The sequence below is a fragment of the Atheta coriaria genome, unplaced genomic scaffold, assembly GCF_025399875.1.
Source record: "Atheta coriaria isolate IRGN ID8LTWV9N9 unplaced genomic scaffold, Caltech_Dcor_3.1 hic_scaffold_3_pilon, whole genome shotgun sequence".
Lineage (NCBI taxonomy): Eukaryota > Metazoa > Arthropoda > Insecta > Coleoptera > Staphylinidae > Dalotia > Dalotia coriaria.
Window position 1 is genome coordinate 1,212,436 of NW_027045445.1, and position 18,316 is coordinate 1,230,751.

Genomic DNA, 18,316 nt, shown 5'->3' on the forward strand with positions numbered 1-18,316 from the left:
ACATTATGTGTATTATTTTCAAAGTCAAAACCCATTAAAAGTGCCCTAAAATGCCACATAAATAGAGCTATTTTTCCCAAATTTGTAGATGCAGAAAACGTCCTCTATCTTCAATCAGAGTAAGGCAATTTTATGTTTCTAAACGTCGGTATATAGAATTAAGAACCCTTTACTATATGTGCATAATTTTCACCCCTAAAACCTCTAGAAAGTACTTTAAAACGCTAAAATTTTAAAAACTTGCTATGGGGGAACACCCCGTATCACCAGCCACTATAGGGTAATTTAGGGTTTCTATATGTCGTCTAATTGGTACAAAGATCCTCCTTAAAATATAATTTTCACCCATCAAAAATGTTTTCCTCATTTTTCTTCATTTATTTGTCGAGAATCAGGGTCGCATATGTGTTTCAAACATAAGTTTTGGTTAAAAGCAAAACCGAACTTTCAAATAATTAATTATGGTTGTGTGGGGTACATTTCATCATCTGGGCTTTGTGTTGGTACGCTCGGTCCGGCAAGGATGTTTAGTCTACATTTATTTAGTCTGAACGAAACAGAGTAACCCCTTGTAGTCTGGGTACGAATTGCTCAACTCAAGGCTCTTTTTGACATATTTATTGGTATACCTATTCAGTGGTAATAATTGCCGGGACCGTCTGGACGACGTCTCGCCCTATTCACAATAGCTAACGTATAAACACAAAGACCAGATGGTGAAAATTTCCGATATAAAAGGGGCACCTCGAGAGGTGTTCGTCAGTCAGTCAGTTCTTCGAGTTCATTTGATGCAGAAGCTAGTACTTATTAATAAACGCATTACCACAACTTCTTAATAAACTTACATCGTGATATTCAAACCAAGTGTCTTTGCATCAATTATAACCCACACTCACCGATCCCACAGTTGAAAACAATGGCAAAAATTAATATTTTAAAATTCATTTGGCTCGAAAGTCAGAAATGAACTTCTTTCATTGAATTATTTTCTGTCGAAAGACAGAGTAAAATTTTTTTATTAAAATTATTTTTGGTCGAAGGACAGGGCCGAACTTTCTGGATAAATTATTTTCGGTCGAAAGGCAGGGTCGAACTTTATTTGTATAAAATATTTTGTGTTGAAAGACAGGACCGAACTTTTTCGTTAAATTTATTTTCAGCTGAATAAGAGGACCCAACATTTTCTAAAGCAGGTAGGTACCTATGTCATAAAAAGTAGGTAGTAGTAGTAGTAGTCATAAAAATATTGAATTTTGAGTTAACTAAACGACCAATTAAAATAATGTTCAATAAAATTCAATATAATTGATCTCTTTCACAATTTGCAATTAAAAAATTAATTTTATTAATTTATCAAAAAAAGCAAATAATGAACAAAATTATGGCGGAGGCGCCTGGCATTTTATCAAGTGATTCAATTTATTTTTAAAATCTAATTAAACCATAGAGAGGTTCTTAATTAACATATAATTTAACTTTTCATTCATTAGTACTTACGGTATATCCTGTGGACGCTTTTAAGTGCCCTTTCAGCAACATTTAAATGCCGATTATCTCTGAAACTAATCGAGATAAACAAAAACGGAAAACGACGTTGCATTCAGCAAACAATTCTACAGAAGATAAAACTTTAAAATTTGTACTTTTCAAAAAATGAAAATTGGTTTTCCGATGCAATTTTCTCGAAAACTATAAAAGTTACAAAGAAACTTTTTACACTTTCTCCATGCACTAATGACAAGCTCAAAAATGGTAGATTTAGTTTTTCGATTTTGAGAAGTTGACAAAAAACCACTGAAAATAGTCAAGAGGTTACACTTGATGATTTTTTGGCCTAAAAATTAAATTGTAAGCTACAAGAAAATGGAAAACGCCATTGGATAGAGAATTACAATGCGATAAAAGATATCTAGTCAGTTTTCCGATTACATCAATATTTCGGAAAAGTCGGGTGAAAATCGGTACATGCCAAATTGAACCACCCCTCGGATTTTCTCGAAACTTTCCAGTCGGGTGCTGAACGATGCCAGGAATCATTTTTTCAAGTTTTATTCCAATATCTTAATTAGTTTTCAAGTTATTAGCCATTTTCAATAATTACGTAAGTGCAGTAAATTGAAAATTTTAAAGTGTTACATAAGGTAGAATTCCACTCTAAATACGAATCAGAAAACCATTTTTCTTCAGTTTTTCCATCATTTCTTAAGCAAAAAATAAAAGTTACAAATTTGCACGTTTTATTTCAGAAAATTAGAGAAAACGTGATCCTGATTAATTTATCTTAGTACCATTTTGTAATCAGAGTAAAGGTTTAGGCAGAAATCACAATTTTAAATTCTAACGTATTTGATTAGTAGGGCACAATAGAACACGATTGAGCACATTGCAAAACACTTAAAATATGTATATTGTGGGTCCTGTTATTCGATCAAAAATAATTTTAATAAAAAAGTTCGTCCCTGTGTTTCAACTGAAAATAATTTTACCAAAAAAGTTCGACCCTGTCTTTCGACCAAAAATAATTTTATAAAAAAAGTTTGTCCCTGTGTTTCGACCAAAAATAATTTTAACAAAAAAGTTCGACCCTGTCTTTCGACCGAAAATAATTTTAATAAAAAGTGCGTCCCTGTGTTTCGACTGAAAATAATTTTAACAAAAAAGTTCGACCCTGTCTTTCGACCCAAAATATTTTGAACAAAAAAGTTCGGCTCTGCATTTCGAAAGAAACTTATTTTATTTTTAAGTTCTTTTAATCACAATATGAAAAATTCATCCTGAAAAGAAAATGGGATTTCAGAAAGAAAAATCAATATTTATATCACCAGACAGGTTTATTGTGACAGACCTGAACAATGTCCAACATTATAAAATTACATGATTATTACACAGTGTATACACAACAATATGCACAAGAGACAGGTGTGTGTATGCTCCATCTTTCGGTTTTTTCTAAATCTCTCATACAAAGCCCCGCCCAATTGGGGGGCGGAGCTCTCAATTTGCTAAAATAATCTCTCTCTTCCTCCCTCATCAATACAACCACATCTCGCTGTCTTTGTCTTTGTTTTAAATTATTTAAATATTTAGATATCGTTTATATTATGCACTTTTCTTATAGATTTCAATTTTTTTTTAATTACACATGTTCACGTTCGAAAAATCGATCTAGTGTTTCGTCAAGGCCTTCGTACGTGCACCACATATGAGTGGCGACGTCTCAACAATCACCATCTCGTCATAATTGTCACTAAATATGATTTCTCTGCTCCGCCCCGCAGCTGACGCCACGGATGGGCGGAGCCTACGACGTATATTACACAAACAAACATGTAAGTACAATATACAATATGTTTCGTTTTGAAGACGGCTTTTGTTACATATTCATTTAGGTTTCAATTTGCAATTTATTGTTTTTTCAGAAGACCTCAGGCCGGTTTGTCTGTTTTAACTTTGTGTTCTTTGTGTTTGTTTAGATCAGAAAATGGACATTGACATCATTTACAAGTCAGTTACATAAAATCTCAAGATGGCGGCGAGCCTTCTCTAGTATGTACAATGCTCGCTGCGCCCGCCCCCCGCGCACATACAGTGTGTTCGATGATGAGGTGATGCACATGATTAATGAATTACTTTAATGAATGATTCTCCTCTGTTTCTTTCTTTATACAAACTGAGATACGACGTTGATAATATAATAATATATTAACACAAAACAAAAAAATTAACGAGAGAAAAATTGTCTCCTAAGAAACGAACGAAATCTTTTATCACATATAATTATGCATAGTTTTTTTGCTTAAACTCCCATCATCATCAATTAATTTTATCATTAGAATAGTAATTACTCTTAAATTTTGCCAGGTTATATATGTATAGGATTGGTGCTGATTCTCATCTCGACTGATAATGACATTAACTTTTTGTTTTAAGGAAATAGCCACTCGTTAAATTAGTGATTGTTCATTTTGTTTCATATCATATTTATGTAGAACTTATACAGCTACGATAATAGGTTAGGATTCTTGGCGGGCGTTGACAGGGCGTAGCTTAAGAAACGTGGCAAAGTAACGCGCGCGTGCGCAGCTGGGGTTGGTCCGCTATGTACATGTATCTGCACACGCGCACGTCTTGTGCCAGCCCTTTCACATCAAGCCACGCCCTTGTCGACGTCGCTGCGTTCGTGGTAATGGCGGAAGTAACTTTACAATCTGTTTATCTTGATTTTTTATGTGTAATATGCACGAGAGAAAAAAAAAACAGCCAAACTACATCCTAACAATAATATTCTTTGCACATTCACGCACTATCGCCCTCCAGCCTCCATTGAGAGGGTTCCGGGGCTGTCATCACACGTCCGTCCGCATCCGCACGCTGTTTTTCACATGACATATACAGTAGTAGTATAGCAAGGTAATATACAAGTAATAAATTATTTGGTTTGTAATACGATTTCATCAAATTTAGTTGTCCGCACACTTTATACACACACACAGCACACGTGGCATTAATGTCCGTGTCCCAAAATTTTGTACTCTCATACTTCGCCCCACGTAATAAAATGTCTCTTAGTTTCTTGTTTACACTTCTAGCGTGACCACTTTCAGAGGACGCGGTGACGGGGACGGTGATTTCTTCGACAGGTTGAGCGGCTGCTGCGAGTCGGCAATATCCACCTGCAACTCCATCAGTTTGGGTGCGGGGCTGGTCACCATTGGTGAGGTGGCTGGCGAACGCGCCGGCGATGTTGAATGCGGGGATTGCAAGTATATCCGCGAGAAGTCCGCTGCCGCCGTCGCTGGAGGCGGCGTGGCGGTGGAATGGTGCATAGGGTGGTTGTGGTGATGCTGCTGTTGGCGCGACGTGGTCGTAATGACGCTGGTCGCCCACGCCGGTTGCAGCAGACTGCCTGACGCGCGATACGGGCAGGTAGAAGCGGTAGGAGCGGCCGAATGATGCGGCGATGCTTCACCACCGCGCATGATGTAATTGTGAATAATATCGGTGCGCTTCATCTGCTCGGCGGTCATGCGTGGACCCTCCATGAGGGACTTGGCGAGGGTTGAGTGCGTGCTGGAGAGCGACGACTGCGGCGGCGCGGTAAGCTGCATGTGCAATTGTGACTGCACGTGCTCACGTTGCGGCTGTGGTGGTTGCACAACAACCACCTGCGGCTGCGGAGACAATACGACCATGGGTTCTGCTTCGGCCGAATCCTTATTCCTCAGGGCGCGGAACTTCTTGTGCGGTTTGTACGCCTCGTCCATTAAACTGTTGGTATCATAAAGAGGAGGGGCTTGGAGCACGCGCTTAAGAACAGGCATGTCTTCCACGATATGCTGGTCTTCAACAGAGGACCTCGGCGATGAGCACAGCGACGTTGGCGCCGACGGCTTATCAATCTTCTCGGTACCAGATTCAATACCGGAATCACTAGGCGAGTCGAGTTTCCTGAACCGCGGGTGCGAGTTGGGCGGTCTTGAGACTGGTGTGATAGTGAGACCGTTGTGAATCAAATGAGACGTCGCCGCCAGTTCATCATCACCCGAAGATGTAGATCCGGAATTAGCGCGATGCCTATGCGGACAGATACCACCCTGCAGTGTCGCCGCCAGTAATGGGGCACTGCTTACATTGGGACTCACGTTGTGCAGACCCTGGTGGTGATAATCCATCGTGTTCATTTCCCCGGAACACATCGATTCCGTACTCGAAACAGACCCCAGGGGGCTCTTAGCCTCATCCATGGTAACATCAGACGATGAAGACCACGAAGACGCAGCAGGACTTTTGCTATCCTCTTCCTCCTTAGGTAGGCTCCAAGCATTCTGCTGTTGCTGCATGATCTGTTGTTGTTCAGTCATCTTGAACGCCAACAGTTTCTCAGAATGCAAAGTGTTCAACGTCCTTAAATCAGGAACCTTCTTCATCAACTCATGCAAAATATCAGCCTGGCCCGGATGGTTCTGGCAGATGACCGTCTGCAGCGCGTGCTTGAGCTTGTTCTGCATCTTCTCAATCATTTCAGTGTTGCGTAGTCCGGGTCTGTCCGCCGCGATCACAACAACCGAACAAAACAAACCAATCTCCGCGTCGGACAAACGCAGCGCATTCATGCGCTCGGCGAAATCAAACATTGAATCCATCAGGAACCTTGCGTTTGAGCTGTTGTGGATGGCGTCGCGTTTCAAAACTTGACCATTGAGGCAGATCATCGATGCTGTCTGCGCGTCAAACATGCAAGCCAAGCGCACTAGTAATACCTCGAAGACACCAGCTTTCAGGAGGGTTACTTGGTCGTCCTGGGCGAGAAGAGAGAATCCAGGGATACGCTTCGCGAATTCAACGACGCCGCGGATAGCGGGCGAGAAGCGCTTGGAGAAGTCCTGGAGGAGTTCTTGCTGCCCGGTGAGTGGTTGCGGGTTAGGGTTTAGCGGACACGCCTGTAACCGAAACACAAAACAACCGAATGAGACAATAACTAAAACCTTGAGGCAACGAGACAAACAAACAAACGGTCAGGCAAACCTTGAGTGTTTCCTGCTTCGACCACAACGCAAGGTCAAACCGGACCAACAATAATCAAATTTGATTGTCCGTTAATTAAGATATCAATACTCACCAAAGTTGGCGGGCACGCTGTATAGGAGGGTTGTTCACGGGCGCGAGCCTGCATGGGTTCCACTTTGTCGCGCGTAAAGTCGCACGTGTCAATGTGCGCCCTGATGACGGTGGAGAGCAAACGTTGGTCATCCTCCAATTCGGCGGCGATTGCCTTCTCCAGAGATCGAGAGTTAGAGCTTTGCTGCATGGCGGCCAGAATTCGGGCCTTTTCTCTTTTTGGTACACGGCCAAATCTCACCGCTGTAACAAACAAAATGAAAAATAAATGAAAAACCGAATTTCAAGTAATTTATAAGAGAGAGTGTCTGAGTATCCGTATTAACCCTTAAGGGTAAAATTAAAACCGAAGCCAGGTGCATGGCGCGTGTCTCATGACCACCTGCCTCAACATCTGCCTTAAATAAAGTTAACATTGGACGCCATATTGGATGTTTTACATTGTAAAATAAATAAGTGAATTTTTTTTTGTGTTTGTTAGAGAGTGGAGAAAGTGGAATCGAAAACAAAATCGCTTCGTGATGATGATCATGATATTGTGGGCGAACACGAAGCGTGCGGCGCTTTCACGTCAGTGTTGTAGGTCAAGTAGAAAGTGCGCCAAAAAGATTTTTATCATCCGCGCACAAAGCTCAAACAAACACAAAACAAAAATAATCCAATTGGTCGTCACACTTCACTTTGTCCATAATTTTCACTTTTAAACAATATATAAATATTCCGGTAATTTTTTTCTAGTGACACCTACGTGCGTTATGATAATTCACGACACCGTTGAGTATCCCCTTGAGGATGGGCAACTCCTCGCCCATTTCGCCAACCACCCGTTTCTTGCGTTTGACGGCGGCGTCATGTGCGCGCCGGGCGGCGGTTGTAGTAGCGGTGGCGGTGACGAGCAGCGACGACGTCGTCGATGTCGGACTGCGGAGCGCGCGTCCTAACATTACAGGTACGCGGTTGACGCGGTTGTGGCGCGAATTGAGAGAACCGCGCGCGGCGCGAAAGCCCGCCCCCCCACCTAGCGCCCCCCACTCGAGGCGGCGCGTGACCTCCCACCGCGCCGCGCCACGCCACCTTGAACTTGAACGGTCGTTCGCTGCGATTCACATACCGCACATCGCGTCGACAGAGATGGAGCGCTCAGCGAAGGGTTTTGTTGGCGAAGGTCGGTGACTCCGCCCAGCGGCGCTTGTCAAGGTCCTCTCGCCGCCGACGCAAACATCGATCGCGGGTTCATCAGGCATGCGCCCTACTAATACGGAGCATAGTCGCAGGATGGCGCCACGTGACGATATCCAAGTTAGAAGCAAGCGCGCTTCGAAAGTTACGCGCAAAAAATGTCATATTACGAAACCAACTTTCGCCAGGAAATATTGCCGATGCTCGCGCGCGGAGAGAAAACTTTCTTTCGATGCCGCCGCGTCGTGAGAGCATCGAGCATCACCGCATAATTAGAAACTTTCTTTTCGCTGCGCGGAGCGGGGAGAGATACAAGTAAAAGTAAAAGTGAAATTTAATTTTTCGCACGACTTTCAAACAAGTCAATGAACCAAAAACTAAAATTTAGCGTTTAGGGCACTGGCCATTGTTGGTCTTTGACACTTAGCATACAATGCAAAGCATAGAAAAATTTATAATAATTTAAATGAAATGAATTTGTTGATTAAATAATTAAATTGTGACACATGCGCGAGCGGTTGACCTCAACACGATTCGCTCTCCTTAAATGCAGAATTATGATTATCCACATTATGCAAGCGTCAATTGCGATATTGTAATGGTGGGTGGGGAGGGAGTCGAAACAACTTTCGAATGTGTCCGCGGCCGCGGCGCGGGTCGACGACTCCTCGCGAGCTCGGATTTGACCCAGTAATGTGCGCAGCCCGGACGGGGGCCTGCGGGTTCGTTGAACTCCAGGTGAACTTTCTATGCGCGCGGCGGCGAACGTGCCGTTACGTTTCGCGCGCGCTCCACGGGTCGTTCAACCCTGCGACCCATATATTTGCAAACAACTACTACTAACACCGAGCCCCAAAAATGGGACAAAGACTACCCAAAAAATGGTCATTCAAAAAATCCTTACCGTCTCGGGACATCCCCACAGCGATGCACTTCTTGAGCCTGCAGTACTGACACCGGTTGCGATTGATGCGCAGGATGGCGCACTGCTGATTCTTGGTGCAGGGACGATATTGTATCTTCTGCTGGATGCTGCGTCGAAAGAAGCCCTGCGAACGAGAAGGACACTCTGGTTGTTGACACTCATCGGCACTCTCACACCCGCTACTACTGCTATTATTCTCGTGTTCATTATCACAGCAAGCGATATGTTTCGGTTTACAATCATTGTCAGTATTGGCGCAACCCTCTAATGGAGTTGCATTGTTAGATAAAACTTCGGGCGCGTTGCAGGTAAGCACTGCCATCATTTTGAACACACTCAGAAGGATCACACATCCAACAACAGGGGAACACCTTCACAATTTGCGTTTAGAATTTAAAACCAAACTTTTCGCACTAACTGGTCGCTTTGTTTGTCATTGTTGTATAGTACCAGAGCGCAGCAGGGCACAACACACCACGAAAGGGAGGATTTGGCGTGAATTGTGGTCCGCTCGCGACGCACTCCAAGAGTGTACTGAACCCGCGGACGAGGTGGCCACCACCGGGCGCTCGCGTTTGTTGCGATTGTGTGCGTGTGTTGGTGTGAGCGCCGCGCGCGAGAGTTCAGTTCGCGGCGTGACCCACTTCTGGGTTGTTCAACCCGTTCGTTGAACGCGGCCTGAGCCCGGCGCTCGTACACCAACACACACACCAAACCAACAACTCGTGAGAGAGACAGAGAGGAGGATAGACTCTACGCTACACACACCCGTCGAGGCCGTCAGTTCACGACGTGAAAGTGAGAGTTTGTATAACAAAATTACACACAAAAAACCACCTATCTACCAAATCTACGGCGAGGTACTCGAGATTAAATTAATCAAATTTACCCCAAATGACTCCCTTAATCTGTTCAATATTCGAGCACTGCTGAAATGATTGTTGTTCGTTTGTATGTAGTTGTATGTGACGTCACAGTGGAACGTTACGTCACCCGGCGGCGCGTCGACCTGGTTCTGGTTCTGGTCCTCGCCCGCCGCCAGTGTGAACTACCTCAACGCGCGCGGAGTCAAAGAACTCTGGCCAACCAATACACGCAAACGCTAGGCACATCTATCTACTACAATTCGGCTAAACCCGAAACTGAATCATCAAAAGCAACAATAACAATACGCCGAAGCAAAGTAAACGTCATAGATTTACTTAGTATTAGGATTTCGTAAGCGTTCTAATTGCGCGAGCAGTGTTTTTTGTTTTTTACGGTCAACGCGTTTGTTAAACCCAAAAATTCGTTACGTACTCTCCAACACAACCGTCCAACGAAAGAGAGTTGGCTCCACGCATTGTTTTTGTTGTTGTGTGGCGTAATAATTAATCAAAAATAATAAAAGCAAGTAAATAAGTTTAATAAGTTCAGGTCCAGTTGGGAATGTTGCGCGTTGAAGTTGTCCAGCCCTTAATAGTAAAATATTTAAAATAGTTTCTTTGTGCAGTTGAACGAACGCTCTTCGGCCGAGAGGTAATTGACACACACGCGGGCGCGACGCCGCCGACAAACGGTGCACTCGGCCAGATGCATTCTGGCTGCGGTTGCGGCGGGTCAGTTACACCGGCGAGTCATCGGCCTGGCTGGCACGGCGTCGGCTGGCTGGCTGGTTGCAGCAGAGAAGGCAGCCCAGCAGCAGCAGGAGTGAACGAACCCGGTCGGTCGGTTGGTCGGTCGGGTCGACGTCAACGTTCGCTTTTGTGCCAGTGCGCGCGCGTTGCGATGCGATGCAAAACGGGGCAAAACGAAAACTGCACTTGGCCAACACACACACACACACTCATATACAAAACGTCTATCTACTTGGGCCGGTGCATTGCATGCACAACCGCATAGTGTGCACCCACATTTTCTAAGGTCAGGAAAGTGCATCGAACTTTGCGTACTCCAACTAACGAAGAAATTAGGTTACAAACAATTTTAATCTTTAAAAAATGTAATCAAAGCGCAATACTAAACAGTTTAACTATCAACATTAAACAAATATAAATATAACCCTTAATAGTATTGAATAACTCAATCAAAATAATATATTCCTATGGAAAGTTTAGAAAGAAAAATTGAATGCAATTTATTTGTGATTCGGTTTTGGGTGTGATTTTTATTTGTTTAGTTTCGTTTCTGTTGATGAAATTTCGAAGTTGACTCGAGGTTGTTGGCCCGCCGCGGCTCGCAACTAGGTTGACGTACTCGCGATCTAAGTTCGCTCCCTCGCCGCCGCTCCCCACCCCTCGTATTTCTAACGCTATGCACGCCGCCGAGAACATTCGCGAACGTTTGTGAGCGCGCTCGTGCGCTCGAGTTCATCGCCCGTTCTTCACCACGTTTCTCGATTCACGCAACAAACAACGAAATGTTCAAAAATGAAGAGAAAAATGTACACAAGTCAAAGAACTCAAAACTCTAGCCAAAAATTTTGATCAATAGTAATTTTAAATTTAAATTTTTCTTTTCTTGTTTGATATGTGATAATCTTGTAATAATTTCTCTTTCAGAGATTTAATCTAGGATCTAAGATCTTGGCATGGTCATTTATAAATTGTAAACATATACATCTCATTTGTTATTTATTTATTTCTGTGTTTATTTATGAACGAAGCGATGAAGTCATAATTAACGCGCTCTCACCGCGCGTGTGCGCGCCGCTCACTTTCTTTCCGATCGGTTATTTATTCGTTTACGGGAGGCGCGTTTCGATTAATTATTTAACTTTTACTCAAATGACTCAAATGTAATTGTAACAATTGCCACAAGAAAGCGCTAATGATCAAAACAATAAACAAAACAAAATCTAAAGAATTAAATAATAATACTCTGAAAATTTCATAAAAATATCATAGATAGAATAGAAGCAATTCACATCAAAAGAGTTGCGCTTATAAATAGAAAAGTCTGCACAACTGCGCGTTGTGCGCGCGACTGATGAGATTCGCGTGTTGTCTACATTAAGTATCTGAACACGCGCCCCGCCTAGCCAACGAACACGCACGAAGCTGGCGGCATGCGCGCGTTCGTACGACTTCGTTTCGTACTGAGCACCGCGTGTCAAGTGAACTTAACTTCTTCGCGGGTCGTTCACCGCGTGAGCGCGCGGACGGACGAGGACGAGGAGAAACCGATGACTCTGCGTGTATCGCGCACACCTTTTACGCGCGCCGCACGCCGCGCGAAGAATAAAATAGTAAAATAGTAACGTTGGGGCACGCGTGAAGCGAAGCGAATGGCGCAAACACGACGCGCGAGTACACTGAACCTGCTGGTGTGGTGTGCTCGCGTGCGTGTTACCGCTGGCGGGGTTACGACGTTACGTCGTTTGCAAACCGAAACGTGCCGATTAGCATATAATTGTTTTGGTTGTTCGTTACCTTTTTTTTTACCAGAGTGGGTTATTAAAACAAATAAGCGCGAAATTTTTAATGCGCAATAACCTAGTCTTGGGGATACTGCGTGGAAAAAAAGTGTAACTCACATCCGCTCTAATAAAAGTAATATTTAAGCAAAAAATCAACCCTTGTGTGTGAAATGTGATATTTCGATATTTTTTTGCTGAAAACTTTTATTTTTGCAATTTCACTTTATTCAATCATAAAAGGGTTTCACTTAAACCTTTGTCAAGGGGTTGCACAAACATTTCGTCTACCTGCTGGGTATTATGTGCGTTTAAAATCGAAATTTTTGAAATTTTGCAACAAAAAAATATAGAATAACCCATTAAACCAAGATATACTAGATACCTAGATCAAAGATCGCAATCGGAGACCATCTATTGTTGATGGAACCCTTTTTAATTGTACACCGCATCCCTTTCGAGTGCAAAAACCCACGCCAAACAAAGAAATCGCATTCCTCGGCAGATTGTTATGTGAAATGGGGTCGAATTTTAAAACTACCCTTTATCGAAAACTACACGAAAAGTAAAAGCTGGGCAGGTGTGTGAAAGGTGCGAAACAACCCAACCCGCGACCATAAAGCTTGGGGGTGTTTTTCTGCAATCTGTTGCATCTTTCGCCCTCAAAGCAGAAGAAAAAAAACTTTAAATTCAGGTAAATACAATCTGCGCGGAGATTTTTCTTGGTCGAAACACATTTCAAGGTAGGGTTTCATGGTGGTTGGTGACCGTGCGACTTTTACATTGGGTCATTCGTACACAACGTCATACAATGCACACATATCCGGCCGGAAGTCAACTTGAACAAGGCTTGGGAGCAAATTCGAACTGCAATAATTAAACTTTTACTTGAAATATAATTATAAACCAATTTATAACTTCACTTCCTGGACTTGGCTTAAACCTTAAAGTCAAGGTTAATCGCCATCGTAATAATAAATTATTGAATATGTAATATCAAACATGTTTTATTCGACGCTCCAAAAATATATAAATAATTTTGCCAAAGTCCTTGTCGGAATAATTATTATATTATTTAGAATAAAGGGTTCATAGACCTCGCGAGTAGTCAACCTCGAACATAGAACATCCACCGTGAGGTACAAAAACAAAACCGCATATTGCGCAGTTGATAATTTTCCAAATGGCATTTTTAACACATTGTATAATTAGTTTTCGAAATATAGAGCAAACATTACGCTTACGTTATCATGTAAGGTTTGTGATAATAATTATTGCGCATAGTAAACATGCTAATTTAGGACACAAGTTATTTAAACTTGTTTTTAGTTGGCAGGTGTCAAGGTAGATGGCGCTGATGTTAACCATGGACGCCATGGACATCACCTCGGACGTTGACATCTTTAACCGACCTTCAACCTTATTTTTTTTTCACGAGCAACACTCAAAAACTTTGAAAATATCAAATTACGACCTAAAAAATTGTGTTCCTAATGCTATTCTGTTCCGACTTCCGGTTTCGGATATAGTTTAATTCTGGGTGTTTTTGTGGTCATCAGTGCGACCACACACTCACTGACATATTCGTATTGCGCGACCTCGAATCTTGCTCGAAATTGTTGCGAGCATACTGAGCAAATTTGAAGGTTTTTCCGCGTTCGTTTGACCTCGCAAAATTTTTGGCAATGCGCGTGCGTTCAACTCCGCGCAACCTTTGACGCGCTATTTACACATCTCAATGACACACATAAATATTTTATCGTAAACATATCGCTTGCTGTACTTGACGAGGTTTATTTTTGAATTACTCACTTTGCAGCCCTCGCAGGAATGCACGCCATAATGGAAACCGGATGCTTTGTCACCGCACACGCGACAAAGGACTGTGGTACCATCAAATTCTGTAATAAAAACAACAGGGAAATTAATATTTGATGATTGAATTTTTTATACATTACATATGTGACTTAAGTGACACGTGTTAAGTAACATGACTTAAGATAATACTTAAGTCAAGTCAGTTTAGAATTAGAAATTTTTGTAAATTTCGTTGTGAATGTAAATAAAAAATGTATAAATATAGTTAGATATGTGTGAGTAAAAGAAAGTGACTGCGTTGCGTGATACTTTCTCCTTCGCCGGAGCGAGAACTCTCGCGGTCATGCAGCATGCGACTTAAGTCAACTGCGCGGCGCTCAGGCGAAGAAAGAAGATTACTTAATACCGGTGAAAGTAACCTCTGCGGCAAGCAATCTTCGTATCAATGACCTTTATCAAATTGGTTTCGAATAGAGAGAAACGTTTTCGGCAAATACCTAAATTAAGAGTAGGTTCGCGGATTTGCGTCGACGACGTGATATCACTATAGTGATTCTCTGATAACGCCATCGCTCTTGGATGTGACTGTGGATGCACTGTGCTGTCCGGCGAAAGAATCATCTCAAGGACCGATTCGCAATCACACTAATCCTCGAATGAGTGATTGGAATCCTTAAACACTGTTTTCACTACGAATAAAATCACTGAATTCCCAAATGAATTAAAATCAAGTGAGATTTTAGTTGATCATTTGATTGTTGTTTGTTATTAAACAAAATTCACTTTTCGAATGGCTCATCACTGCCGCACGGGTTTTCGATTTCGATTAGGTCCGCACGATGGGCGCACCCGATGGCGATTGAGGCGCGAATAAGTAAAGCACTCGTATTTGTGGCTCCGGGAACACAAACACACACACATGCGGGGCGAGAGAGCTCGCTGCTTGGCAGAGAGTGAAAGTCCCGATGCCGACTGGCGCGCCGAAGACTCGCCGGCTCGTATATATTAAAACGGCAGCGGAGCAGCGCCTCAGCTACCTGAAGGGCACCACCATCGCACCGAGCGCCAACAAGTGGTATCGCGCGGCGAGCGCCCGATGGGTTGGTGGGGATGCGCGGGTTCATCGCGCCCGTGCCGCGCACAACGCTCAAGTTGGAGGTCACTGACAATTCCACCACCACCACGCACGCCGCCGTGCTCTGACTTAAGTCAGAGTTGCGCGCCGCGCTCGCGACTCTTCGTGCGAAACCAGCGCCCGCGCGCGCGCGCCCCACCAGCGGAATCGAGTTCGTTGAACGCGAACCTTGACTGAATTACCCAGACAGGCGTGCAACAACTGCGGCCAAGGACGACTTCGGTGTGTGCTGAGACTCGCGTGCGCAAACGCGCGCGCTCTCTCGCGAGCGTTCCATCGAAAACGAGATAATTCATCCTTTCACTATCCGATCATTCTTCTACAACTCTTCGCAACCTCCATTTACTCGATTCATTTATTAGAAATTTTGCATTCTTTAAAGGCTGATATTTAAGTCATTTGAATTAAAATTCGCGTTAAGTATGTGCGATGCTTTTTTCCGACCCGAAAGGTTAACGACAGAAGCCTTGAAGGCTCGCGTCGAGTTCGCAAGCGTGCGCGCGCTTGGTCATCAAAAAATTATCGAATCAAGGTCGCGAGCACGCGGCCACCTCGTCCTCGCGCACCACGTCGTTGCTAAATTTATCCGACGACCTAGCAAAAATTACGTTGTGGGCTTCAGGCGACGACGAGCTGAGTGCTAAACGATTTCCTTTTCCGCGTCGAAATCGAAATTTTTATATACAGCAGAAACGATTATATGACTTAAGTCATTTCTGCAACACTGCAATTTAAGTCATCAGCGTCATATTTAGATCACATTGATATGTAAATATTTAACTTAGTGTCGAGTCAACCCTTTTGAATGAGAATTGACTTAAGTCACATTCTAGTTCAAAGCATAGTAAACATTTTAGTAAACATGTATTCTGAAAATAGGAAAATGTGTTGAGAAGATTTTACGATTATGATGTTAAAGATACTTTACAACTTAAATATGTGACTTAAGTCACAAGGGTTTACGACCCGATAATAATGATTTCTCAATAGGAAAACTGGTACCATCCGAGAATGTATAGTAACCTTCCGAGATGAAAAATGTCGTAACTTTCGTAACATGACTTAAATTTTTTCGGCATCATACGCAGCGTGTGTGTAAAGTTAAGTCATGTGTTGAGAAACCGTGAAACAAAAAGTCCAACTTTCACTAGTCGTAAAACCACGGTGCGGCCCGAAATTTTTTCGGGCCTCGACTTTCGGCATCGTCGTCTCCAACTCTCTCGCTCTCGCGTAGTAGAGGTACTCGACTTAAGTTAAGTCAAGTCACTCCCAAGGCGGTAAACAAATTTTACTTTCCGTTCTTTTCGGAGCATCGTTGGCCTTTCTTTCGTCTTCTCATGGTGGTTTATGAGTTTATTGGTTGTTAGTTATTAGGAGCAATAATTTGTTCTGAGAATTACTGACTTTTCGGACTTTTCGGAGCTTATGAACTGATTTTTGGCAATAAAACTATAAATATGTATAAAAACAAATCGTAAAATCCCGAAGGCACCAAAAAATCTTACACTTTACATAAATTTAAAGCAAATATTTGGGCAATAGTAAATTTTTTCGAAATAGACTTAAGTCAAGTAAACTTTTCTAGTGTGGTGCGTTCATTGTCCTCCTGGCGAGCGTTCATCGCTCTTGTTCTTCGTTCGCTCGCATTCTGCGGCGCAGAGTGTGCGTGTGTATGAGTGAATTTTTTCGTTTTTCATCGCGAAGCGAAGCGTCCTCCTCCTCCTGAGGAGAGGTTTCTTCGGGCCAGTGACCTAGGTGTACGAGCGCGCGCGCGCGACTCGCCGATCGCGAACGCGCTTGAGGTCACGCCGAGTCACTTACCCCAGTGGTACACAAAACGCGCGCGAAAAGTGAGACAAACGCACTGAATACACCAAATCACGAAATCAGCGCGCGTGCGAGAAAAAATCAGATCATATCCCACCAGAGATCGCATGATAGGACCTTGCAAAAACATAAATAAATCTAGAGTTTAATTATTATTAGTTTTGGAACGCTCGAAGGCTGAGTATGGGCGGTTTTTAGAGGTGTTTGTTGAGGTTAGCGTAGAGTACAAGCATTCGGCCATGGTCAGTCGGTGACCCAGGAACCTCGCGGAACAAAAGAGCGTCGCACACACGTTAGGAGGAAACCTCACATTCCCAACACGTCAGCGTACGACATTGAACTCTAGATTTCGACGCAAGATCTGGCTTAAGTTGAGTCAAGTCCGAATTATGCCAAAAATATATCGTCACGGTTTTTCGGGGGCCATGAAAGTGTTAGTCACCTCTGAGAGCAAACAGAACCCATCAAAAAACGAGCGCACACCTTGGAATTGTTTATAAAACCGGAACAACACGTAATAAAATATATTGTTGATACACATAATTATCCCAAGCGTAATTTTTAGCTCAGATATTAAAATATTATCAGATTTTAGTGCGTTGTAACGGCAAAAGTCAATAAATCGCAATAAAATCGATTTTTATTGCAATCCCACATTCCATGCCTTAACTTAAGTCAAAATGTCGTTATGTCGTAAATATCTGCGAGCGCGCGCCATGGCATTGTTCGCCGCAGCGCAAGATGGCAAACAGCCCTAAACATTTAATTGCGGCGTAATAATCGTAATCCGATCGCATGGGCCAAAAAGAATCGCAGTTTCCGGGTACTACCTGCGTGTGCATCTTGCAAGCGTGGCGCACACGTGCCGCTTCCCGGAATTCATATGCAACGCACACGCGACTTCAAGCCCCTCGAGAAAAAAAAGGAACCCTCGATCAAAAATTGAGGCGTGGATCGAATTCTTCCAAACCTCAAGCCTCGACATCTTCGACAAGACGAGGAAGTGAATTATAATCATAATATGCGGGCAGATGTTCCTAATGTTAAACTTAACCCTCAATGTATGTGCAACCCTCACAAAAACTTTGTGTGTTTTTTTATTGTAAAGGTTATTGACGCTATTTTGCTACAGCGCACGTTTCGGTGTGCGTCGCTTCCGTCTCGCTCTTTCGTGCGCAGCATGCGAACAACTTGACTTAAGTCGCGGCCGACTGGACTGCAGGTGTGTACTGATTCTAACACGACGCGCATTAAAATTCGCGATAAGTCACCGGCCGAAGCGCCTTATGAATAATATCGGCGATGAGGTTCGCGAATAACTGTTAATCTTGACTTAAGTCACTTAAGTCACTTAAGTCACTCGGGTATTTACCTACAACAGACGTGACAATTTTTTTCTGCGGAATTGTAAAAATCATGT

General features: G+C 43.1%; 1 protein-coding gene across 5 annotated transcripts in view; it reads right to left on the reverse strand.

Moving 5' to 3' along the window:
• Positions 1 to 2,812: 2,812 nt before the first annotated feature.
• Eip75B (Ecdysone-induced protein 75B) overlaps positions 2,813 to 18,316 on the reverse strand; it is a 38,162-nt gene continuing 22,658 nt past the window's right edge. For 3 of the 5 annotated variants that reach the window (XM_065317490.1, XM_065317491.1, XM_065317494.1), the window contains exons 2-5: positions 13,929 to 14,017; positions 8,702 to 8,846; positions 6,620 to 6,861; positions 2,813 to 6,440 (exon numbers count right to left, since the gene is read on the reverse strand). In XM_065317490.1, coding sequence (XP_065173562.1) covers positions 4,578 to 6,440; positions 6,620 to 6,861; positions 8,702 to 8,846; positions 13,929 to 14,017 — 2,339 coding nt within the window. In that variant the 3' untranslated portion in view covers positions 2,813 to 4,577. Of the gene's footprint in view, positions 6,441 to 6,619; positions 6,862 to 7,366; positions 7,589 to 8,701; positions 8,847 to 13,928; positions 14,018 to 14,431; positions 14,862 to 18,316 lie in introns of those variants that run through there. The other 2 variants (XM_065317493.1, XM_065317495.1) reach the window with 2 other exon arrangements.